The sequence below is a fragment of the Pleurodeles waltl genome, chromosome 2_2, assembly GCF_031143425.1.
Source record: "Pleurodeles waltl isolate 20211129_DDA chromosome 2_2, aPleWal1.hap1.20221129, whole genome shotgun sequence".
Lineage (NCBI taxonomy): Eukaryota > Metazoa > Chordata > Amphibia > Caudata > Salamandridae > Pleurodeles > Pleurodeles waltl.
The window spans coordinates 1,172,166,245-1,172,188,307 of NC_090439.1; the positions used below are offsets into that span (position 1 = coordinate 1,172,166,245).

Consider the following 22,063-nt stretch of genomic DNA (forward strand, 5'->3'; position numbering starts at 1 on the left):
GAGACCAGCAGAGATAGCAGGAGGAGACCTGCAGAGATAGCACGGGGAGACGAGCAGAGGTAGCACAGGGAGACAAGGAGAGACAGCATGGGGAGACCAGTAGAGACAGCATGGGGCGACCATCGGAGACAGCATCTGGAGACCAGCAGAGAGAGCATGGGGAGACCAGTAGAGACCAGTAGAGTCAGCATGAGAAGACCAATAGAGACAGCATGAGGAGACAGGCAGAGAGAGCATAGGGAGGCCGGCAGAGACAGCATGCGGACATCAGCAGAGACAGCATGTGGAGACCAGCAGAGGCAGCACATGGAGACCAGCAGAGGCAGCATGCCGAGACCAGCAGAGGCAGCACGCGGAGACCAGCAGAGGCTGCATGCGGAGACCAGCAGAGGCAGAACCTGGAGACTAGCAGAGACAGCACGCGGAGACCAGCAGAGGCAGCATAAGCAGACAATCACACCAACATGGGAGACCAGCATAGTCAAGGTTAATGAGTTTAGCACTGATCCAGGCAGTGAACACTCCTCTATTATCTGCTGTGGGCACAAAGAGCTGCACTGTCTTGAGTATGTGAACTTGGAACAAGTTTGTCCTATACACACAACTCCTTGGTCCTCTCCATGAAAGTAACAATCCATCAGCACATTGGCAGTAATCCATTTAGAAACAGTGCCACCTCCGCCTGAGTCTATACAACATCAGTGCAAGATTAACTGAATACACCTTCTCTCATCACACCTCTCCCTTCCTTTCCCTTTTTTGTGCACTCAGCAGGTTAAGCAACTCTTAGTAATTGCTTCCTTTCACTACATTTGTTTTGTAAAGTATGATACAATCTTTAAAAACAACTCTGCTAAACACATGGAGAGCTTGTGCTGTGAGCATCATCACAAGTCTGATTAAATTACAGTGGAGTGCCTCTGATGCACCCTAAGTAAGAGAATGTTACCTATCATTGGGTCTTCAATGGGGAACGGGTACCCGATAGGTATTCCAAATCCTGGTGGTGCATCGTTGCCTGTTTTAAAATAAAGGAAGAGGCGTTAGTGCAACTGCAGTATGAAGAACATGACAGTCATGTTTTGCCAATATCAGAAGCATGATTCAACATGAAGGGCCTGATTTAGAACTCGCTGGTTACCCCATCGCAAATGTGACGGATATCCCGTCCGCCATATTACAATTCCATTATGTCCTATGGAAATCGTAATACGGTGGTTGAGATATTTGTTACATTTGTCGCGGAGTAACCCGCCGCCAAACTCTAAACCTGGATAAACTCACAAAAGGTCATAGACTACTCCTGGCTGAATTATTCTCCATTGTCAGGCTGGGAATCCTTGGGACTGACTTCTAAAATTTGTAAAAAAAACAACAAAAAAACTCTGTTGTAACATATTGTTATATGCAACCTTTCTTCCTCATTGTAGGACCCAAACAAGAGCCAATGAGGTGGGGAGGCTTGAGTTCCACTGCTCTAGAGGCTTCGATAGCTGAAGGACTCTACGGAAACCTTAAGCAGGCATTCCAGGAAGAAGGCACAGGGAGTAGAAGAAGTTCTGAGATAATGGCTAGGACTTTTGGCTTAGATGCGCCTATGAATGAAGCCTGGGCATTGACCTTATCAGGCCCAGAAAATATTGTGGAGTTCCTTTAAGGTGACATGGTTTAATGGGGAGCCAATGCCAGGTGGACAAAAGGGGAGAAGCATTACCTAGATAACTGGAACCCAGCACCACCATTGCAGTATAGTCTTGGATCACTTAAAGCATCACCGGGTTGTATTTCAGGAGGCCCAAGTGGAGCATGTTAGCATAATAAAGTCTACAGACAACTGCATCACCAGGTGTTTCCATGTTTGCGTAGAGAAATTGCTCTACCTTCGTTGAGTGGTGGAGAGAGAAAGTGTTGGATGTAAGAGTTGAAATCTGATTGCATCTTGCAAACTCCTACATCTTGTCCAAATCAAAGTTTAGACATCTCTTGATGTTGAGGGTGTGAAGAGTATTTTCTGCAAAAGTTTTCAAATGAGGAAAAAATATGGCCAAAATAAAGTGTTAGTCGAAATGAAAGATGTGAGAATTCTAGAGAAGGAATGTGGATTTGTGTTTAGGATAACTTAATGTGTGCAGAATTACAGATACTATTCTCTTGTTATAAAAGCAAGAATCTCACTGATTCATCTGTAGACCAACAGAGATAGAAGGAAGAGCACAGGCAGCATGTGGTGACCAGTCAAGGGAGCACAGGGAGACCTGCAAAGTAGCATGAGAAAACCATCTGAGGTGGCCTTAAGTGGGGGCAAAAGTGTTCTCCCTTGATTGGTGTTTGTTTATGAGTTCTCCAGGAGAACTCCTGGTCTTTGGAGACCAGTAGAGACAGTGCAGGGCTTTTCAAGCATAAATACATTACATACATTTCAATCTGAAATGCAAGAATTTATTTGCAAAAAATAAGTCAAATGCACTTACTTGGCAAGAATGGTGCAATTAAATGACTTTCATTTAAAATTTTGTACTGTCCAAATTCATATTGCTTGTTTTCTTGAGTCGCCTCAGTTTGTGTGCAGCCCAGAAATGCTCATGATCTGGCCGTACATGGGGCATGTGTGGGTGGTGGGTGGTGCAGTGGGGCTTGAGGTACAGCACCCCAGGGGAAGGCAGTTTCTATGAAGAGCTTCAGGCCCTTTGTGGCACTGGAAGCGCTGCAGCACAATGTCTTTAGGCCCACAGGCCTGGTTCGGAGTGCTTCCTTTAGCAACACAAAAGAATGGGTATCACCCATCATCAGCCAGGCTAGCTTGCATCCAGTGGCACAGTGAGCATGGGACCAACGTCTGGGCATACCCTTCTCACTTAGGGCAACTTCAGCAACACAAAAGAATGATGGACGGAGTGCTGAACAATGCAAACACTCACCCCCTCTCACAGATCTGGGTTGACGTGGCAAGCAAAATAAGAAAAGGGTGTTTGAAAAGTTTCAACACTCTGTCCATCATTTTATTTTGTGATACTGTCTGAGTGTTTCCTGTCAGTTTTACCAGAGCCAGTGGTGTAGGCGCTGGCCTATTTGAAGCCCGTGTAGGGTCTGCAGTAGTGTGACTGCAGCAGATTAGCGACAGAGGTGGGGCAGCTGTATGTGGTTCATGCGAGTAGTGACAGGTGTGGCAAGAGTTTGGGAGAGGTGGGTGGTATCTGAGGTCAGGGTAAGAGTCTGGGGTAGCTGGGTATTGATGGAGGTGTGGAGGTCCAAGGAGTAGTGATGGGTCACATAAAGGTTGGTTGTTGAAATAAACCAGCAGTGACTAAGGTGAGGTAAGCATGTGGAGATGACACTGATAGGGACAGGCGGGCAGGTGAGAGGAAGTAGTTGGCGAATGAGGTGTGGGCAAAGGTGTGGTGAGAGAGTGCAGAGAGATGCCAGCTAGTTTTGCTCCACTAACATTATGCTGTCTTCTACTGGCGTCCTGTGGGTATTTTGTCAAAATTGCTGAAATATGCCTTGCTGTGCAGCTTTTCTAGCATTTCTAAGGGAGGGTGAACCACAAAGCACCATTTTCAGGGTCCGCCTTGCTTCGTACACAATGAGCGTATTAGATACCATCAACAATGCTCCTTCAGAACCTATGGAGCATATTTAAGAGCCCCTAGCGACATTCCAACACCACATTAGCGTCATTTTTTTATGCAAATGCGGTGTTAAAAGGGCAATAACGCCACACCATATTTACAAAGTGGTGCAATGTGTGCATTGCACCACCTTGTAACCCTTTGTGCAACATTATGCCTGTGCGAGGCATAATGTATGCAAAGGGGGCATACATTATGCCTGTTGGTGGGGGGCAAAAAATGGTGAAAGGAAATCTAAGAGATTTCCTTGCACCATTTTTTTGGCTATTTTAATGCCTGCTGAGAGCAGGTGTTAAAAGGAGACATCCATTGGTTACAATGTGTCTATGGATGCTTTGTAGAATGAGCGCTTAATGCTCCAATTTTTAAGGTAGCTGGTTAAGAAGTTAGGCTAATCGAGGAGATGTGTTAAGTATTTGCTGTACTCACAAATCCAATCATGCACCACACATACTCAATGAATAACTCGAGACCAGATTTTCTAAAAATATTTCAGACTTTCATATAAATTTTAAGACCAAGATCTTTAGAATACGTTAAGTACCTTTTGAGTTATGACTTTTCAAATTTTTGATAAAGTTAGTCTTTCTGTGTGTAATTATGCATCATTGGAATCAATGTTCTGTCACCTTTAAAAATGCATTAAAAATCGTACAGTTGAGTTACCAGTCTCTTGTTTTGCAGGGTGGTCGAAGTAGTTGGTGGCCAAACTGTGCCAGCTGGAGAGCCTCTGACGGCTCCCGGTTGCAGCTGGAGCAGCATTGGAAAGTCTCTTGGCACAGGGCCACCTGGAGGGGCCACCTGAAAAAGGAGCTGGTTTGCAGATTTAAAAATGGTGCCTGGGGTTTCCCTTGGGCTGTTGAGGTCACAAGGGGTTGGGGACCCATGGAGCACAGTTGGTTCCTCGTTGCACGATGCAGGGCGGCCGGATGCAGGGAGAGTTAGAGTTCCAGGAGTTGTGCGCAACTGAGTCCTTTGGAGCTGGAGATGAGTCTCTTTGAGGGCAGCTTACAGGACAACGAGGGCACTCTGGTCAGGGGTCCTGGTTGTTCCTGAAGTTCCTTGGCTCGGGCTTCCTCCTGATCCTTTTTCAGCTCTGAAGGAGCTGGTTTTCTGGTTGTCCAATGCCAGCTGACCAGTATCCCTGTAACTTGGCTACTGGAGGGCGCAGTGCCACTAAACTTTTCATACTTGGAGGTCACGTGTGGGCCGTCGTTGGTGTGTTGTCGGGTCTGACTAAAATTTCCTGTTGCAGAGATATTGGCCGGTAAGTGAGAGTGACCCTCACTGGCTTGTTGGTTTTTGCTTGGTTTTTGAGAAGTGCCTCCACTCAGATGGGAGATCTGGGGTGGTTCTTGAAGCCTGGAGGTACCCTGGGTTTCCTGGGGTCATTCCAGAGTTCAGCTCCTCCACAGCGGCGATTTGCGGGTCCTGGGTGCTGCAGCCAGGGTTTGGCACCTTTTCTTGTGCAGCAGGTCCACAGTTCTCTTGCTTTGGATTTTCTGTGGTGCTGGTCTTTTTTTCAAATCTGATTTCTTGGTCTAGGGGAGCCCACTAAATACTGAATGTAGTGGGTGTTTTAGGGGGAACCTGGTAGTGTCCAATGAGACACCTACCCTTGGGTGGCTACACCCAGTACAGTGACCACTTTCTGTGGAAAGGGTCACTTTCCTAAACCTGATTGGTTATTTCCCTCCATTCTAACATGGAGGAACATGAAATGGAGGATTCACTTCCCCTGCAAGCCCCTGGGGGTGGTGCATGCTCAGTGAGGCCACTCCTCCTAACCTTTGTGTGGTTTCCCACCTTTGCTCCCACCAAAAGTGGAGGTTTGCCAAGGGGGAGGCTATCTGCTGCTAGCGGCAGACCTGGGGATCGAGTTTCAAGGACGGTAGCTCTTTGAAGCTCACTGGGGGTGTTAGCTCCTCCACCAAGGAAGGGTACTGTTTTACAAACCAGAGAGACATGGCTCTCCCCCAGGTTTGTAGATTGGCTGTCTGAATGTGGCAGGCCTGCTGGAACTAGCCAGTAACCATGCCAGGATAGTTTTTGCAGGGAGCACCTCTAAGGTGATCCCTGGGTACATTTTATAATAAAGCCAGTACTGGTACCAGTTTGGATTTATCATTCTGAGTTGTTTGATACCAAACAATCCAGGGTTCAGAGCAGCCATTATGTAGCTGGGAAACTTGTGTTGACCAGTGTCCAGCACGTACAATAAAATGGCTGTTCTGTTCACTCACTATGTCCCAGGTTTGGCAAGGACACAGTGGGGGCATATTGCTCATGCAATTTTGCCCTCACATATAGGGTCTTATTATAAGTTTGGTAGGCGGTGGAGGCCGCCCGCCAAACTATTACCGCCATCAACAGTGTTTCTGCCCACCAGCCCAGTGGAGAACAGGATCTTAACATTGCATCCGGCTCCTAATGGAGCCGACTGCAATGTGGCCATGCAGCGGGTGCAACAGCACCCATCGTGCATTCCACTGCCCGTAACTCGGGCAGTGGAATGTGAGATGGTGCTGTGCATGGGGCCCCTACACCGCCCATGCCTAGTGCATGGGCAGTGAAGGGGCCCCCATGTGCCCCCGAGTCCCTCATTCCACCAGCCTTTCCATGGTGGTGTAAACTACCATGGACAGGCTGATGAATGGGGACTTGTAATCCCCAGGGCAGCACTGCTTGCAGCACTGCCCTGGTGGATTACAACCGCCGGGCAGCCTGGCGGTGTTGTCGGTTGGACCATGCCGGCTCTGCCACAGTCATAATTTTGCGGTCAAACCGCAACTTTGGCGGCAGTCCGATTGCAACCGTGACACTGGCGGTCTGGTGACCACCAGGGTCATAACGAGGCCCATAGTATGGTGCACCCTGCCTTAGGCCTGGAAGGCCTGCTAAAGAGATGACTTACTCATAACATGTGCAGTGTAGGGTGCACAGGGCATACAGGGAGTGTGCTATGTCTGTATTTTAGGTTTACATAAGCACACTCAGCCTGCTATGGCAGTGCTGGGTGCATCATGATGCATGGACCTTGAGGGTGGCACAATCAGTGCTGCTGTCCTCAGGGGCTTACCCATAGTACCCTCTGCCCTGGGTACCTAAGTACCTTTTACTAGGGACTTATAGTGGTAGCTAAAGGTGTATCCAATTACTTTTACAATGTTTTAGGGAAAGAACACTGGCACTGGGAACTTGGTTAGCAGGATCCCAGTGCACTCCAGTCCAATTTGCATTCAGAAACCAGGCAAAAAGTGGAGGGGGGGGAGGGTACTGCAATATTGTGACAGTTTCTCACAGTAAGTACTTTTCAAGATGTGAATTCTTGAAGTTTAATAAAAAATTGTATTTTCATTCGTAATTACGTACCTTAGGAATCAATGGAGGATAACCTTTAAAAATACACATAAAATCGTACAGTTGGTTTACCAAGTTCTCCATTTGCCAGTTGGTCAAGGTCGTCAGTGGGCCGCTCCTGGTTCCGGCTGGAGCAGCAGGAGAAGGTTTTTGGAGCTGGTGCACAGCCACTGTGAGGGACCACTTGGAAAATCGCTGCACCGATAAGTTTAAAGGTGGTTCCTTGTGGTCCCCTTGGAGTTTCAAGCTTGCAAGGGATGGGGGACCCTTAGGGCACAGTAGGTTATTTGATGCAGGGCACAGGGAGGCCGTGTGTAGAGCGGATTGGTGAGCCAGGAGCTGTTGCAAGGATGCCCTTGGGAGCAGGAGGTAAGTTGGTTCCAGGGTCTTTCACAGGGGCACTCTGGCGTGAGGTCTGGGTTGCTTCTGGACTCTCTTGAATGAGGCTTCCTCCTGGTACTTTTTCAGCCCTGGGTGGGCTGTTTTTCTTGCGGTCTGATGCGGGCTGACCAATACCCCTGATACTGGCATAGTTTGGCTGTTAGAGGTCGCAGTGCTACCAAACTTGGCCCACTGGCAGGATTTGTCCTCACTGTCGTTAGGTTGCAGTTTGGTCTGGTGGCGGTATCCAGTTCTGGAGTTAGCAGCTGGTCAGTGAAGTGACCCTCACTGGCTTGCTGGTTTCTTGCAGTTGTAGAGTGGTACCCCCACTTTCGAGGGAGTTCTCTGGTGATTTGCAAAGCCTGGCGTTTTTGTAGAGTTGTCCAGTTGTCCTGCAGCTCCTCAGTGGCGATTGACGGGTCCTGGGTGCAGGAGGCAGGGCTGGGTGCCTTTTCTTTGATGCAGCAGATCCACAGTTCTCGTCCATTGGATCTTCTTGGTCCTGGTCTTCTTTTGTCTGTCAAATCTGATTTCCTGGTCTAGGTATGCCCTCTAAATACTAAATTTAGGGAGGGAGGGTGTTTAAGGGGAACCTGGTAGTGACCATTGGGTCATCTACCTTAGGGTGGTTACATCCACTAAGTGACCACTTTCAGTGAGCAGAGGTCACATCCCTATACCTGGTTGGCTGTTTTCCTGCCATCCAAGATGGAGGAAAATGAAATGGAGTGTCCACCTCGCAGGAAACACCTTAGGGGTGGTGCATGCCAGGTGGGGCCTCTCCTCCTATCCTTTGTGTAGATCCCCACCATTGCTCCCACCAAAAGTGGGGGTTTGCAGTGGGGGAGACCATCTGTTGCTAGCAGCAGGCTTTGGGGGTCAAATGTCAAGGGTGGAAAGCCCTTTTAAGCTTTTAGGCAGGGCTGTGCACATTCCTGGGGGATGTGGGGTAGCACCTCTTCCTAGGACGGCCTTTGTTCTCCCACCCCAGAGAGCAATGGCTCTCTCCCTAAGGGGAACACTTGTCTGGTGGTGGCAGGCTAGTGGTGAGTATGTCAAGATAGTTCGCTTTTGCAGGGGGGACCTCTAAGGTGACCCCTGGGTACATTTTTTAATAAATCCAACACTGGTAACAGTTTGGATTTGTCATCCTGAACTGTTTGATACCAAACAACCCAGGGTTCAGAGTGGCCATCATGTAGCTGTGAAACTCATTTGGACCAGTGTCCAGCACATGTATTTAAAATGGCTGCTCTGCTCACTCACTATGTCAAAGGTTTGGCAAGGACACAGAGGGGGCATATTGCTCATGCAGCTATGGCCTCACATACAGTATAGTGCACCTTGCCTTAGGGGTGGAAGGCCTGCCAGAGGGGTGACTGATCTATAGGGGCTGGAAGGCTTGCTAGAGGGGTGACTGATCTATAGTGTATGCAGTGTGTAGTGGACAGGGCACAAAGTCAGTGTGCCATGTCGAGTTTGCATTTTAGGATTGCACCACGACACTCAGCCTGCAATGGCAGTGCTGGGTGCCTCTGGATGCATGGCCCTAGAGGATGGCACAGTCAGTGCTGCTGCCCTCAGCGGCCTACCCTTGCTACCCCATACCCTAGGTACCTAAGTACCATTAACTAGGGAGTTAGAGTCAAGATGTTGCCAATTATCTTTGCAATTTCTAGGGAAAGAACACTGGCACTGGGAACCTAGTTAGCAGGATCCCAGTGCACTCCAGTCCAAGTTGCACCCTGAAACCTAGGAAAAAGTGGGGGGGTACTGCAACAAAGTGCCAGTTTCCCACAGGGGTGACTTACCCATATGGTATGCAGTATGTAGTAGGTAGGACACACAGTAAGTGTGCCATGTCAATTTTGCCTTTTAGGTTTGCATCAGGGCACTCAGCCTGCAATGGCAGGGTGGCGCGCTTGAATGCATGGCCCTAGAGGGTGGCACAATCAGTGCTGCTGCCCTCAGGGGCCAACCCCCAGTACCTCCTGCCCTGGGCATCTAAGTGCCAATACCTAGGAACTTATGGAGGCAGCTAAGGGTGTCTCCAATTGTGCCAATGCATCACAACAGTTTTAGGGAAATAGCTCTGGCCCAAGGAACCTGGTTAGGAGGGGCCCAGGGCACTACAATGTCTAGGCTACATCATACATCAGGCAAACATTGGGGGCTAACCATGTCGAAAAGAGGCCTTTTCTCACAAGTATGCTGAGGGATATAGAAACGGCATGGAAAGAGAAGCAAAACCCAGCACGTGGAGAGAAGCTGAAGCAACATTGTGAGGGAAGCAGAAACAGCATGGAATGAGAAGCAGAAACAGCAAGGGGAGAGAAACAGAAGCAGTATGAGCAGAGACGCAGAAACAGTGTGCTCAGAGAACTAGCAAATAAACACAAATGATGGATGGAATGCAGAACCAATCAAACATTCACCCCCAGTCACAGATCTGGGTTTAATCCATCATTCTTTTGCTCACCACGCCACCCCAGTTTGGACCCAGCCATATGCAAATTAGTGTTGACCCTGTTCCCCATGGGCACAGTGGAGCCCGAACTACCAGGCCAGGTCTTCCCTGGACCGGAAACAAGCATCCTGGGACCAGTTTCAGGGTATCACCCTTCATCAGCCAGGCTAGCTTGAATCCGGTGGCACAGTGAGCCCGGGACCCACAAGGAGAGAAGCAGAAACAGCATTGAAAGATAAGCAGAAACAGCACTGGTAGAGAAACAGAAACAGTCTGGGGAGAGAAGCAGAAACCATATGCTGAGGGATATGGAAACAGCATGGAAAGAGAAGCAGCAACAGCACAAGTAGAGAAATAAAAGCTGCATGGGGAGAGAAGCAGAAACAGCATGGAAAGAGAAGCAAAAACAGCACAGGGAGAGAAACAGAAGCAGGATGGGGAGAGAAGCAGAAACAGCACTGGTAGAGAAGCAAACAGTATGGGGAGAGAAGCAGAAACAGCACTGGTAGAGAAGCAAGCAGTGTGGGGAGAGAAGCAGAAACAGCACTGGTAGAGAAACAGAAACAGTCTGGGGAGAGAAGCAGAAACCATATGCTAAGGGATATGGAAACAGCATGGAAAGAGAAGCAGCAACAGCACAAGTAGAGAAACAAAAGCTGCATGGGGAGAGAAGCAGAAACAGCATGGAAAGAGAAGCAAAAACAGCACAGGGAGAGAAACAGAAGCAGTATGGGGAGAGAAGCAGAAACAGCACTGGTAGAGAAGCAAGCAGTATGGGGAGAGAAGCCGAAACAGCACTGGTAGAGAAACGAGCAATATGGGAAGAGAGCAGAAACAGTATGCTAAGGATAGAGAAACAGCATGTAAAAAGAAGCAAAAACCAGCATCTGGAGAGAAACAGAAGCTGCATGGGGAGAGAAGCAGAAACAGCATGGAAAGAGAAGCGAAAACAGCACAGGGAGAGAAACAGAAGCAGTATGGGAGAGAAGCAGAAACAGCACTGGTAAAAAAAATCAAGCAGTATGGGGAGAGAAGCAGAAACAGCACTGGTAGAGAAACGAGCAGTATGGGGAGAGAGCAGAAACATTATGCTAAGGATAGAGAAACAGCATGTAAAAAGAAGCAAAAACCAGCATCTGGAGAGAAACAGAAGCAGCATGGGGAGAGAAGCAGAAACAGCATGGAAAGAGAAGCAAAAAACAGCATGTGGAGAGAAACAGAAGCATGATGGGGAGAGAACAACATGGTGAGAGATGCAAAAACAGCATTGGAAGAGAAACAGAAACAGCGGTGGGAGAGAAACAAAAACAGCACAGGGTTGGCAGCAGAAGAAGCATGGAGGAAGAAGCAGAAAAAGCATGAGGAGAAAAGCAGAAACAGCGTGGGGAGAGAAGCACAAAAAGCAAGGGGAAACAAGCAGAAAAAGCACAGGGAGAGAAGGGGTAACAAAATTGGGAGAGATAAAGAAACAACATGGGGAGAGATGCAGAAACTGCACAGGGAGAGACGCAGAAACTGCCTGGAAAGAGAAGCAACAAACAGCATGTGGAGAGAAACAGATGCATGATGGGGAGAGAACCAAAAACAGCTGGGGGAGAGAAGCAGAGACAGCACGAGGAGAGAAGCAGAAACAGTGCATTGAGAGATGTGGGAACAACATGGGGAGAGATGCAGAAATTGCACAGGGAGAGATGCAGAAACAGCATGGGTAGAGGCTGAAAGACCATGGAGAGATCAGACGAGACAGCAGGGGGAGACCAGTAGTGATGGTGTTTGGAAACAAGCAGTTAGAGAGATGAGAGTCCCGAGCTCATGGTATGGAGGAATGTAGAGAGAGCATAACGTGTGCAGAATAGGGCGGACTGGATTGTGCTCGTATAGGGGTCTCAAAATTATAATGTTTTTTACCATAATTGTAATCATAATTGTTTGTTTAAGGCTCACAACTTTGATAATGAGAGCTTGAATGTGCAACCCCCATCAGATGCTTTAATGAGGCAAGTAGAGCCTCACTCTCTTTAGTAGGTGGGCTTGTGGCAGGTTTTCTAATACACACATCCACTTGGTCACCTCTGAGTAACCAGTAATCAACACACCTGCAGTAATTTATGCAGAAAAGGTGATGGATCTACCTGAATCTCTCCTGGATCACCTCAGACCCCCTGAACTCTCTGCCTCCCTCACCACACCACCTTTTTCCTTTTTGTGTGTAATCAGCAGCTCAGGTATTTATTATCCATTTAAAAATGTAAAGTTAAAAAGATTCTCCAGACTAACGTAGAGGCTGTACTAATAGCATCTTCACAGCCCTCTTATTACTGGGGTACAACCAAAATGGGACACTTGCCCAGATAGCAGTTCCTTAGGGGGGCTTTTGTATCAGTGAAGATCCAGTCGGACTCTGGATGACCCACACAAAATTGCATAATACACAAGTCCTACATTCTCAGAATTTCACAAACCATATGTGCATAGGGAATGTATGGAAGATAGTATAATTAAACATATAAGATAAGACAGTGGGCCTGATTCACAAAGGTAAACTTAGACCAAAAGTCTAAGTTTAGCCCAAAAGTCTAACTTAGACTAAAAGTCTAACTTTGCTACTAGTAAAGATAGACTTTCGGTCTAAGTTTAGACCAAAAGTCTAACAGACCAAAAGTCTAACTTAGAGCTAATGTCTAACTTTGGTACTAGTAAAGTTAGACTTTAAGTCTAAACTTAGACTTCATATCTAAACATAGACCTTTGGTCTAAGTTTAGCTTTGTGAATCGGGCCCAGTGATTGGTAACTGCAGTTATCTAACACTAGTATATTTTGTCAATTCACATTCACATGCTTGAGTTATTCCCTGTTGTCAAGCTGGGGTCCTTGGAAATAACTTTGAAACAACAGTAGTTGGAAGCACTAATTTAATGTAATGCTATATGCAGCTTCTCCACCTCATTTTATGACCCAAACTAGAGCGAATGAGGTGGAGAGGCTCTGTGTTTTATCCATCTAGAGCCTTTCATAGCAAACATGTTCACCGTAGGGAGTGAAAGGAGTAATTAACATTAGCATGTGATGAGGGGTCGTCACAGGTGAATCTATGAAACAAACCAGTGATGGAGAACTATGTCAGGTAAGTATTTTTTTCTTCTCTAGACCTGAGTCTTTTATAGATTTACATACTTAAATCACAGCTGCAAAACAGTGAATGTCAATATCTTGGGTGACTGGAATGAAGCTACAATTATTTGAACAGATTCTTTAGTGTTACCTGTCCCACAGCCTTGTCTGATCTCACCTGTATGTCGGGGAGGAGTGCTTTGTGAAGCTGTGGTTGAATTGCCATTTGCTGCTAATCAAATGCTGTGCCCAGAATGCCAGTAAGTAGATCTCTAGTCACTTAGTCACTTAGGGCCTGATTTATGAAAAGTTAGTGCTGCCTTTACGTCATTTTTTACACAAAAGCGGCTCAAATTTACAAAATATAATTTGAGTTTGTACGTTTGCGACGCTTTTGCGAGATCTTTCATCTGCAGAATGGCAAAGAATAATAGATGTTGCTATTTGACACCAAATATCCTATTTTGATACAACATGACCAAAGACGATCATCCGGTGCTGTTAGATCAAGCTGGATTCAAACAGAAAACTCACAAAAAGGAAAGCACCTACCCAATTTAGGAAAAACACGAGTCTCAATTTTCTACACTTTCTGCTGAATCACTATCATGTCTGTCATTGTTGCAGACGTCCTCTGACCTTATCTTTCGAAGAACTATGAAAGTGTCAAGTCATTTGACTAAGGACATAGATGTAACACCTGACGTGTTAGTTTTTTTGTGTACATTTTAACTCGCGGTTCGCAGTGTGCCTTCTTGCTGTTTTTGGGTGATCATTTTAGATTTACTGAGAAACAGGTTGACCTTGTTTTAATAAATTATTTTAGTTAAAAGTGTCTATTATTTTAATGCTGTGTGTGTGATGTTGTGAAGAATGAAATAAATTTAGTTCTGTTATTAAAGTGCCCTTGATCCCTTTTGAAAGATTGTTAGTAGCTCAAAAGCAATAACTCTTCTTCAGCTGTGTACTGGGTGGCATTCTGCAGGACTACCAAAACCCGTCTTTCACATTCAGCATTGGTGCACTGAACCAAGTTTACCTGTATCATCCATGGGTGGAAAAGGAAACTTTGTAGAGCAATATTCTCTTCCACACTGAACACCCCTGCACAACACTCTGCCAACAGCATAACCAATTATATTACCTATTCCACATCAATATATACTTCTTGTACCCCTTTAAGTGGCAACTGGATGAAACAGTCAGTTGAGGCTCTTGCTTGCCAGAATATATTTCAAGCCAAGTGAAAATTATTGAAATTGTACAACCATCTCTGCAATCTGTGGGGTGACCTGCCGGTGCCCTTGGTAGAGACAATTGAAACCAGGGGTTTATGGTCTGTTCTCAACTCAGAAAAGTCTGCCTCACACTCTTAAGATGCTTAACAACCCATCCACATGTCAAGGATCTGTTTTTTTATGACACTTTATGCTTTCTATGCACTCTTGAGAGTGTGACACAAAGGCTACTAGTATTTGTTACAATAATGTGTTGTCATTGATATCAAAGGGCTTCAACTCATACACAAAACTCTTGTGAATGTGTCCAACAGTTTGCTCACACTCAGGTGACCAAAGGAATGTGACATTTGTCTTTAACAAAGCCCTTAATTTCCACGTCAAGTTGAAAAGTGCTCTACTAACTTGGCTTCAAACTCCGCCGTGTCCAGAAATGATTCCAACTGCTCATTGTTTCCTGGACATGGCGCCTGATCGATTAGCATCACATTTGGCCAAATTCCACTTCCTTGCATGACACTCCTCAAATACTTGAAAAAAAAAATGTACTCCAATATGAATCCTTCTTGTATTTCATATCATGCAGTGATATGTAACATGACAATATTTAGAAATCATTTTTATATCAATCTGAAGTGCTCAATGGTCTTGACCAAGATGCTAAATTCTAAGACTCCAGAAGTCATTGTTATCACATTTACATATTTGTTGTAGAATTGCACATTCCCTGCTTATTGTGGTAGAAGTGAAGTCTCAGTTTGAACGTTGGCACCTGGAATCTTGCTGTTAGAAAGATTAATCAGGTTAGCAGTGTATTAATGCACTTACTGTATTCTCAAGGACATCTTGCATCTTCCTCGTGTGAATCTCCTGCCACCTTTCATGGGATACTTTTTGTTACTTTTTGTTAAAGTAACAAGTTTCAATCATGTGATTTTGTTCCATAGACTTGCATTGAGTAAAAGTGTACATAAACGGTTGAAGTATTATTAAATTTAGCACTATGTGCCAACTGATTTAGGCAAGGGTTTGTTCGGTTGAAATGACAATTGTCTTTTAATTGTTTGCTATGCTGCCTGGTATTTTCTGATTAAAAGCAAGTTAGAATGTTGGAGGACCAACACACAAAGCACAGAGAATTAATCAAACACAGAAGGTGGAGACCACTGCACAGAGGACAGGAAAACCAGCAGAGTCACCATGTGGAGACCACCAATCAATCAATCAGGAATTTGTAAAGTGGACTACTCACCCATGAGGGTCTCAAAGCGCTGCAAAAGTAGCATGCGGATTCCAGCAAAAACAACTTGTGGAAACCACCACACAGAGCATGAGAAGACTAGCAGAGGTTTAACATGGAGGACAACATTGACAACATAGGGAGACCAGCAGGGACAGCATATGGAGAGACCACACAGAGCATGAGGAGACCAGCAGAGCAGAATGGAGAGACCTGTAGAGATGGAGCAGGGAGATCTACAAAGATAGCATAGAGTCAGCATAGGGTGATTAGCAGGACCAGCATAGGGCGACCAGCAGAGATAGCTGTGGGGACCAGAAGGGACAGATTGGATAGCCCAAAAATAGCATTAATGGAGGGGGGAGCAACAGAGACATACAAAAGAGACACAAGAGGCAATTTGGGTGAGGAAGAAGAAACATACTGGAGAGAGCTTCAAAGACAGCATGAGCAGATGAGCAAAGATAGCACGGGGAGACCAATGGAGACATCAAGGGGAAAATTGCAGAAAAAAACATCTACACCCTAAAGAAACAACATGGGGAGACTACCAATGGGCTGTGGTAGCTCAAACCACGACAAGATGCTTTAGGATCTGAGGCTGAATTTCAAAACTCTTCTTCCTACTGATGATCATTTGGCGTCTTGGGAAATTAAACAGTTTATTTTAGGTGACAACTGATTAACCAGAGGCTTGCCAAGGGCTAAGAGGGTCATTTGAGTCATGTGCTAACATCATTCGGAAGTAGAAGATCCCACTACAATCACTCACTAATTGTGTCTTTGCCTTTATTTCTGGATGACAAATCACACTGTACAAATGTGAAATACTTACACACCCCTTTCTATTCTTTCTTAGACTATCCATGCCGTGAGAAAGTCCTGATGGGTTCCTGAAGTATACTGTTACAGTACACAAGACATATACTACATTTTATTACCTCCTTGGCATGCAGGAAAGTAGTCTGAGCAGCAGTCATGGAATTGTTTATAGCAGGCTTCATCACAGAAGCAGTTTACTCGGCTGCAGGCGTCATTTCTTCCTGGGCAACATAGGTGGGGCTCCTGTCCACAGCGCCCTTCGTATATAGTCAAAAAGAACAACATGAAATCAGGCAATCAATTGAAGAATACTTATTTCAGAATAAAGAAAATCAATAAAATCTGGTTCATATCTCAATAATTATATCTAAGGCAGGTCCACAAACAGCAACATGTTGCCTAAAAATAGAAAAAAAAAACATTCATAGTTCAGGAAACTCCTACGGTATACTTTTAGGGTATCATTTGGGCACATTCAAGGTGACTTGTTTATTTGCTATCCATATTAGTTTTTAAAATGTGTCCCTATGATCCATTTCAATTTATGGGTTTGTGATGTAAATATTTTGCAAGTAGGATGTCTTTCTCAGTTGTAGCCTGTCTAAATGTGTATTCATCCTTCCCATTTTTATAATTTAAAATTGATACTCCAAAATAGCTCTACTGATTTTGAGGTTAAAGCTTAGGTAAGGCATTTTTAGTGTCATTTAATATCACTTTGTACAGTATTAGTTCCTCCTTATAACCACCAATATTTGCTTACCCTGGAGCTAAGTGTACACCCATTGAAGTTCCACAAATTTGAAGAAGAAAGTCCTTGCTAGGCAAGATATAACATTTGTTCAACATGATATTTGACAATTTGTTGACCAATTTTCTTATGTTTGTGAGATGCAACCAATGTCTAAAATCCAGTACCTTCATTACATCTCCACGGTTGTGCAGAAGCTGCACTAAATCCATTGCTATTAATAACCTTTTCTCAAGGAATTTTACAAAAGTATCTATAATATCTTTGGAGTTCATTACATGTAATGATATTGATATTGTAAATGTAATTAGATATTGGGATATTGGTTCTAATAAGCTACTTTGTCCCAAAAATCATTATATTTTATGGTAATCAAGAGAATTGTGTTTTTTTCAATGCAATATAGTATGGGAGTAACAGGATAGGATAGGTCATTGTCATGTATGTGTTACCTCTGGATCTGACCAACTATGCAGTTCTAAGTAAGAAAGATATTGAAAATACCATTGCAAAAATGTTGATTAATACAATTTCTAATATAATTTAACATATAATCAGTGCATTTCTCATGAGGATTTCCTCACATGTAAATTGAGAACAATAATAATAAAATTAAATCTGAATGTACTGCAAACTCCCTTGGGTAACATGAAGCCAAAAAAACATATTTTGAAGAAGTCTACTAAAATTAGAACAGAGTGAAAGTAGACCCAAGTACTGTACCTTAATAGAAATCTAGCTAAAGATGGGATGCACCCTATGCTTCTGATGTAAATATAATACATGTTACTCAAGCTCCTTCATGAAATTGCTCTATTTGCAGCAGCACCCAGCTGGCTGCTGCATTACTACTCTCTGAGTCCACAATGCTGATACACGCTCACCATGCTGCTGCACCCCGGCTGCTTACGCCATCCCCTCCCCCCACACAGGCTCTCATCAAAGAATTTCATGAGTCTCTGGCGAGGCTGAGTCTGCCCCCAGAAAGTCTGCTTTGCCATGATATCTTTATGCTTGTCGCGCTTACTTTAGAACCTGAAAAAAATATTTGTTGGCGCATCACTCCTCCCGTTCAGCCGAGGGACGGATCGTAATAACATCATTATACTTATAAGACTCTAGCATGTTCCTCTGACCACAGTTTGCTCTGTTCCTTCCTCTAAACAATCAAATGCATGTGTGATTTGTTTCTGCCATAAATTCTGATTTCTCTCTTAGAATACGTTATTCTGGAAGCCTCTTTGATATCCGTATCATTTTCAAATTCTGTTAATTTCCTTGAGTCAGTTAATTCATAAAGCCCCAAATTTCTAGTAAATCACATTCATTTACTTTCTTGTTGTGGGAGCCTCTTTAGAGTTTAGTGGAGAGTGTCCTCTGTTGCAATGCTTTACCTTGTTTAATATGGAGTACTATCTGCAACCTAATCTTTTCTGGTTTGTAAATAGTGCACCATATAACTTTCAAAGAGCACAACCACGCTTGCATCCACAGCTTACCATATTTCCTTTCCGTGTACCCACACGCGCACACATAATAACTCTAGGCTGCATATGACTTCCTTTCATAAAACTATGTCAGGGCCTATGAAGTCATGCTGATAGTAGTATCATGGATTATGTCATTTGAGTTGTCATCTGTGATGTCATCAACGGTATCAGTTGAGATGTCATCAGTGATATCATCAATGCTTTCATTTGAGATGTCATCAATGATGTAATCTGTGATGTCATCAACGGAGTTAGTTGAGATGTCATCAGTGATATCATCAATGCTTTCATTTGAGTTGTCCTCTGTGATGTCATCAACGGTATCAGCTGAGATGTCAGGGCCTATGAAGTCATGCTGATAGTAGTATCATGGATTATGTCATTTGAGTTGTCATCTGTGATGTCATCAACGGTATCAGTTGAGATGTCATCAGTGATATCATCAATGCTTTCATTTGAGATGTCATCAATGATGTAATCTGTGATGTCATCAACGGAGTTAGTTGAGATGTCATCAGTGATATCATCAATGCTTTCATTTGAGATGTCATCAATGATGTCATCACTGATGTCATTTAGCATGTCCCGAATGATGTAATATGTGAGGTCATATGCAGTGCATGATGGGCCCCAAGTTATAGTTTGTTCTCTAAGCTATACCTGGCGAATGCCACTGATTTGTCAGTTTTAATAAAAATAAGTTCTCATTGCAACACCTAACTATAATATTACTTGCCTTGAAGGCCATGTGGTCTATGACCTGACCATTTTAATGTTCTTTATCAGCACCCCAGTACCAGTACTGGTAACATAGCACCTCACTGAGGCCCTCACTGGGCACTTAAGTACCTGGTGCTGTTACAACAGTTCTGAGGTTGGCCACAGGATCTGATATCCGGACAGGCCTGCTCCCATTCCCCCTGAGCACCCTACATCCTGTGGGCACCCAACCCCGCACTGCGCCAGCCAGATCTTCCAGTTAACCCACTGTGAGTGCTCAGTGCCCCACTGGCAGGCAACCCACCCCCGCACACCCTTCAGCTGCGTGCAATGACATGATTCCTCTGCTGTCCACCCACCTATGCAGCCAACTCCCACTGAGCATGGCCAGCACATTAATGGTTGGCTGAGTGGCTGGTTTTAACCTCTGGGAGCACTGCACCCCGGCTGTGCAGAGCTACGGGCCTCTGGCCATCCCATGCACCCGTCCGCTCACAGGCTTCCCACTCTCCAGCAAGGGGTAATGTCAGGGATCATCCTGAACTCACAACAAGTATTGCCTTCTGGTGAAGAAGAAGAGCCTAGATAGAGGCAGAGTGAAATGTCACAGGTTTTATCACTCAGCGCCCCTGGGATAACTATGCATGTCACTTGGCTCACTGGATGATTTGATGCTAGGTGAGGAATGAGTGCTCCTATGTTGAGATGGAAGCTACCAGGGAGACCGAGTGGCTGAATCTAAGGGAACAGTGAGCCTTGCCAGACTGGCAGTGTATTATCAGTGATGGAAGGCACTGGACCATCTCTGTGGTCAGTGAAAATGTAGCCTAATGCAGGATGGCACCTTAATGGATTGTGCAGGGACTAGCATAAAGAAAATACTCTAAGGGCTATATGTACGAAAGCTTTTTCCCCATGGACACAAAATGGGTAAAATCCTTTGGTACATCTGGCCCTAAATTCTTTCACTGGGGCGATATGGCTGAGCATGATGGTGGTGGTTGCAATGAAGATCTTACAGGGCCAGAACTTTTGGGCAAGCTGGCTTTTGCTTAGTGTCTGGGAACACAGTGTTTGAATATTCTTTGCAGTGACATCTTTTACTAGGTAAATATGTGATGGAAGATGGCAAGACTAGGCTGACTTAATTGAAACATCAATGCAATTTTATTGTCTGTGAAGTCACTAGGGAATACTAAGTTAAAGGTACATGTCCACCTGGAGAATTGTGGAAGAGAATGTCTCTTTGACTGAGTTCTTTTTGGAAGAGGCCAATACTTCCGTGTCTGCTGCACACCATTTGTCACACTTTGTACAGGTGAGATGTGAATTTAGCTTTTGTGCTTCTCAGAGGCCCAACCAAGGTATGTCCTTATTTGATAGCACATAGAGGGTGGCCCCAGGTATCTACAACACACATAAATCAATGTATACATGTATGGTTCATTTACTGAAGGCAAACCCTTACCTGTTGTTTGATACGGTGGATAATATGGCGGGTAGAATGTTGGTGGTGGTGGTGGCGAAAATCCTGTTTTCAAGAAAAGATAAGTACTTTCAATAGATATCTAGTGATTGCTTACAGAAAACCAAACATTGAGAGAGCACCAAAAGGACACAGGAGTGAAGGTACCCATTATATGTGATGACACTTCATGCAGTCAATATAGAATGTAATGAATTGTTACAGTAACTTCCTCTCTGATGTGTATGCTGGGACCTGGGCAGCGTGGGGCTCGCCACGTAGGCCAATCATTGCTTCCAAGATGCTGCCGGGATGCCTGGATAAGTTGTGCTGATATTGCTGCTTCTATGTCCCTGGTTCCCTACGCCTGGTGAAAGGTACAGTGCTCTCTCCATTTATGTGTGGTTAGCAGTGTTTAATTTGTGGTGAAGACTGGCGGCAATTGCAACCTGTGCACAATTTTGGGAATCAGGATTTATTTGTCATCAAAAAACACTCCAGAAAAGAGAGAGAAAGGGAAAAGGGAGACAGAAGGAGTAGAAAGCTAGGAAAACAGTGACATGTGGAGAAAGCAGTGGTAAAAAAGAACCTGTGAGAATGAGATAAATGGGCAGGAAGCCTGGGATGGTGGAAGATAGAGGCATGTGGCTGAAGACCAGATAGCTTTGATATTCATGAGATAAAGAGACTGGAAATGTAGGCTAGTGGAAAAAGAGCCAGGATCTTGAACTAAGACTAGTAACCCTGGTATTTTTGCATCACTGGCATCCAACACCACCTGTGGAGGGCACCAAAGAAATATTGTGGTCAGACGGGTCCATATCATGTAACGGGTACACTGTCCCTGTTTGATCCACAGCACACTTCTAAGCAGGTGTGCGTGTGCCCTGTTACAATCAATGTGCTGCCCCCCTGGGGAAAGCACTTTATTTAAAGACGAACTACTAGAATGATGCTGTTGGTCCACTTCTCACAGTGTGGATGGCACTTGCCTGTATTTCACAGAGGGTATATAAATTCGATTATATCCTATGGGATTTCGATTTCAGCAGGCAGGATCACCATTGTGATGGAGTAACTCATCCGCCAAGATCTCCATCAGGTCCAGAATCTGTCAACTTCTTCTAGGTCGTTACCATCATTTCTAAATCTGGTCGCTGCACCTGCCCTTATCACTACGGTTCTCTTTACAATCCACTGTACAATTAAATTAAATTAGGTGATAGTACCTTGAAAGTAAATTAAAAGCTATTGTACTTACCTATAATTATGAAGTGGCTTTCTCTGTAGAGGTCACACAAATTTACAACCATTGACTCAATGATCCAGCAATGTAGTGACACTGAGGTTGTCAGGCGTGCCACAGACTATGTATCTGAGTTTCGGCA

The 22,063-nt window shown here is 44.8% G+C and overlaps 1 protein-coding gene across 1 annotated transcript in view; it reads right to left on the reverse strand.

Moving 5' to 3' along the window:
- Nucleotides 1–22,063, reverse strand: part of LOC138283039 (uncharacterized) — a 121,035-nt gene that overhangs the window by 71,381 nt on the left and 27,591 nt on the right. Inside the window, exons 4-6 of the mRNA XM_069221171.1 lie at nucleotides 20,679–20,741; nucleotides 16,369–16,506; nucleotides 950–1,018 (exon numbers count right to left, since the gene is read on the reverse strand). Coding sequence (XP_069077272.1) covers nucleotides 950–1,018; nucleotides 16,369–16,506; nucleotides 20,679–20,741 — 270 coding nt within the window. The remainder of the gene's footprint in view (nucleotides 1–949; nucleotides 1,019–16,368; nucleotides 16,507–20,678; nucleotides 20,742–22,063) is intronic.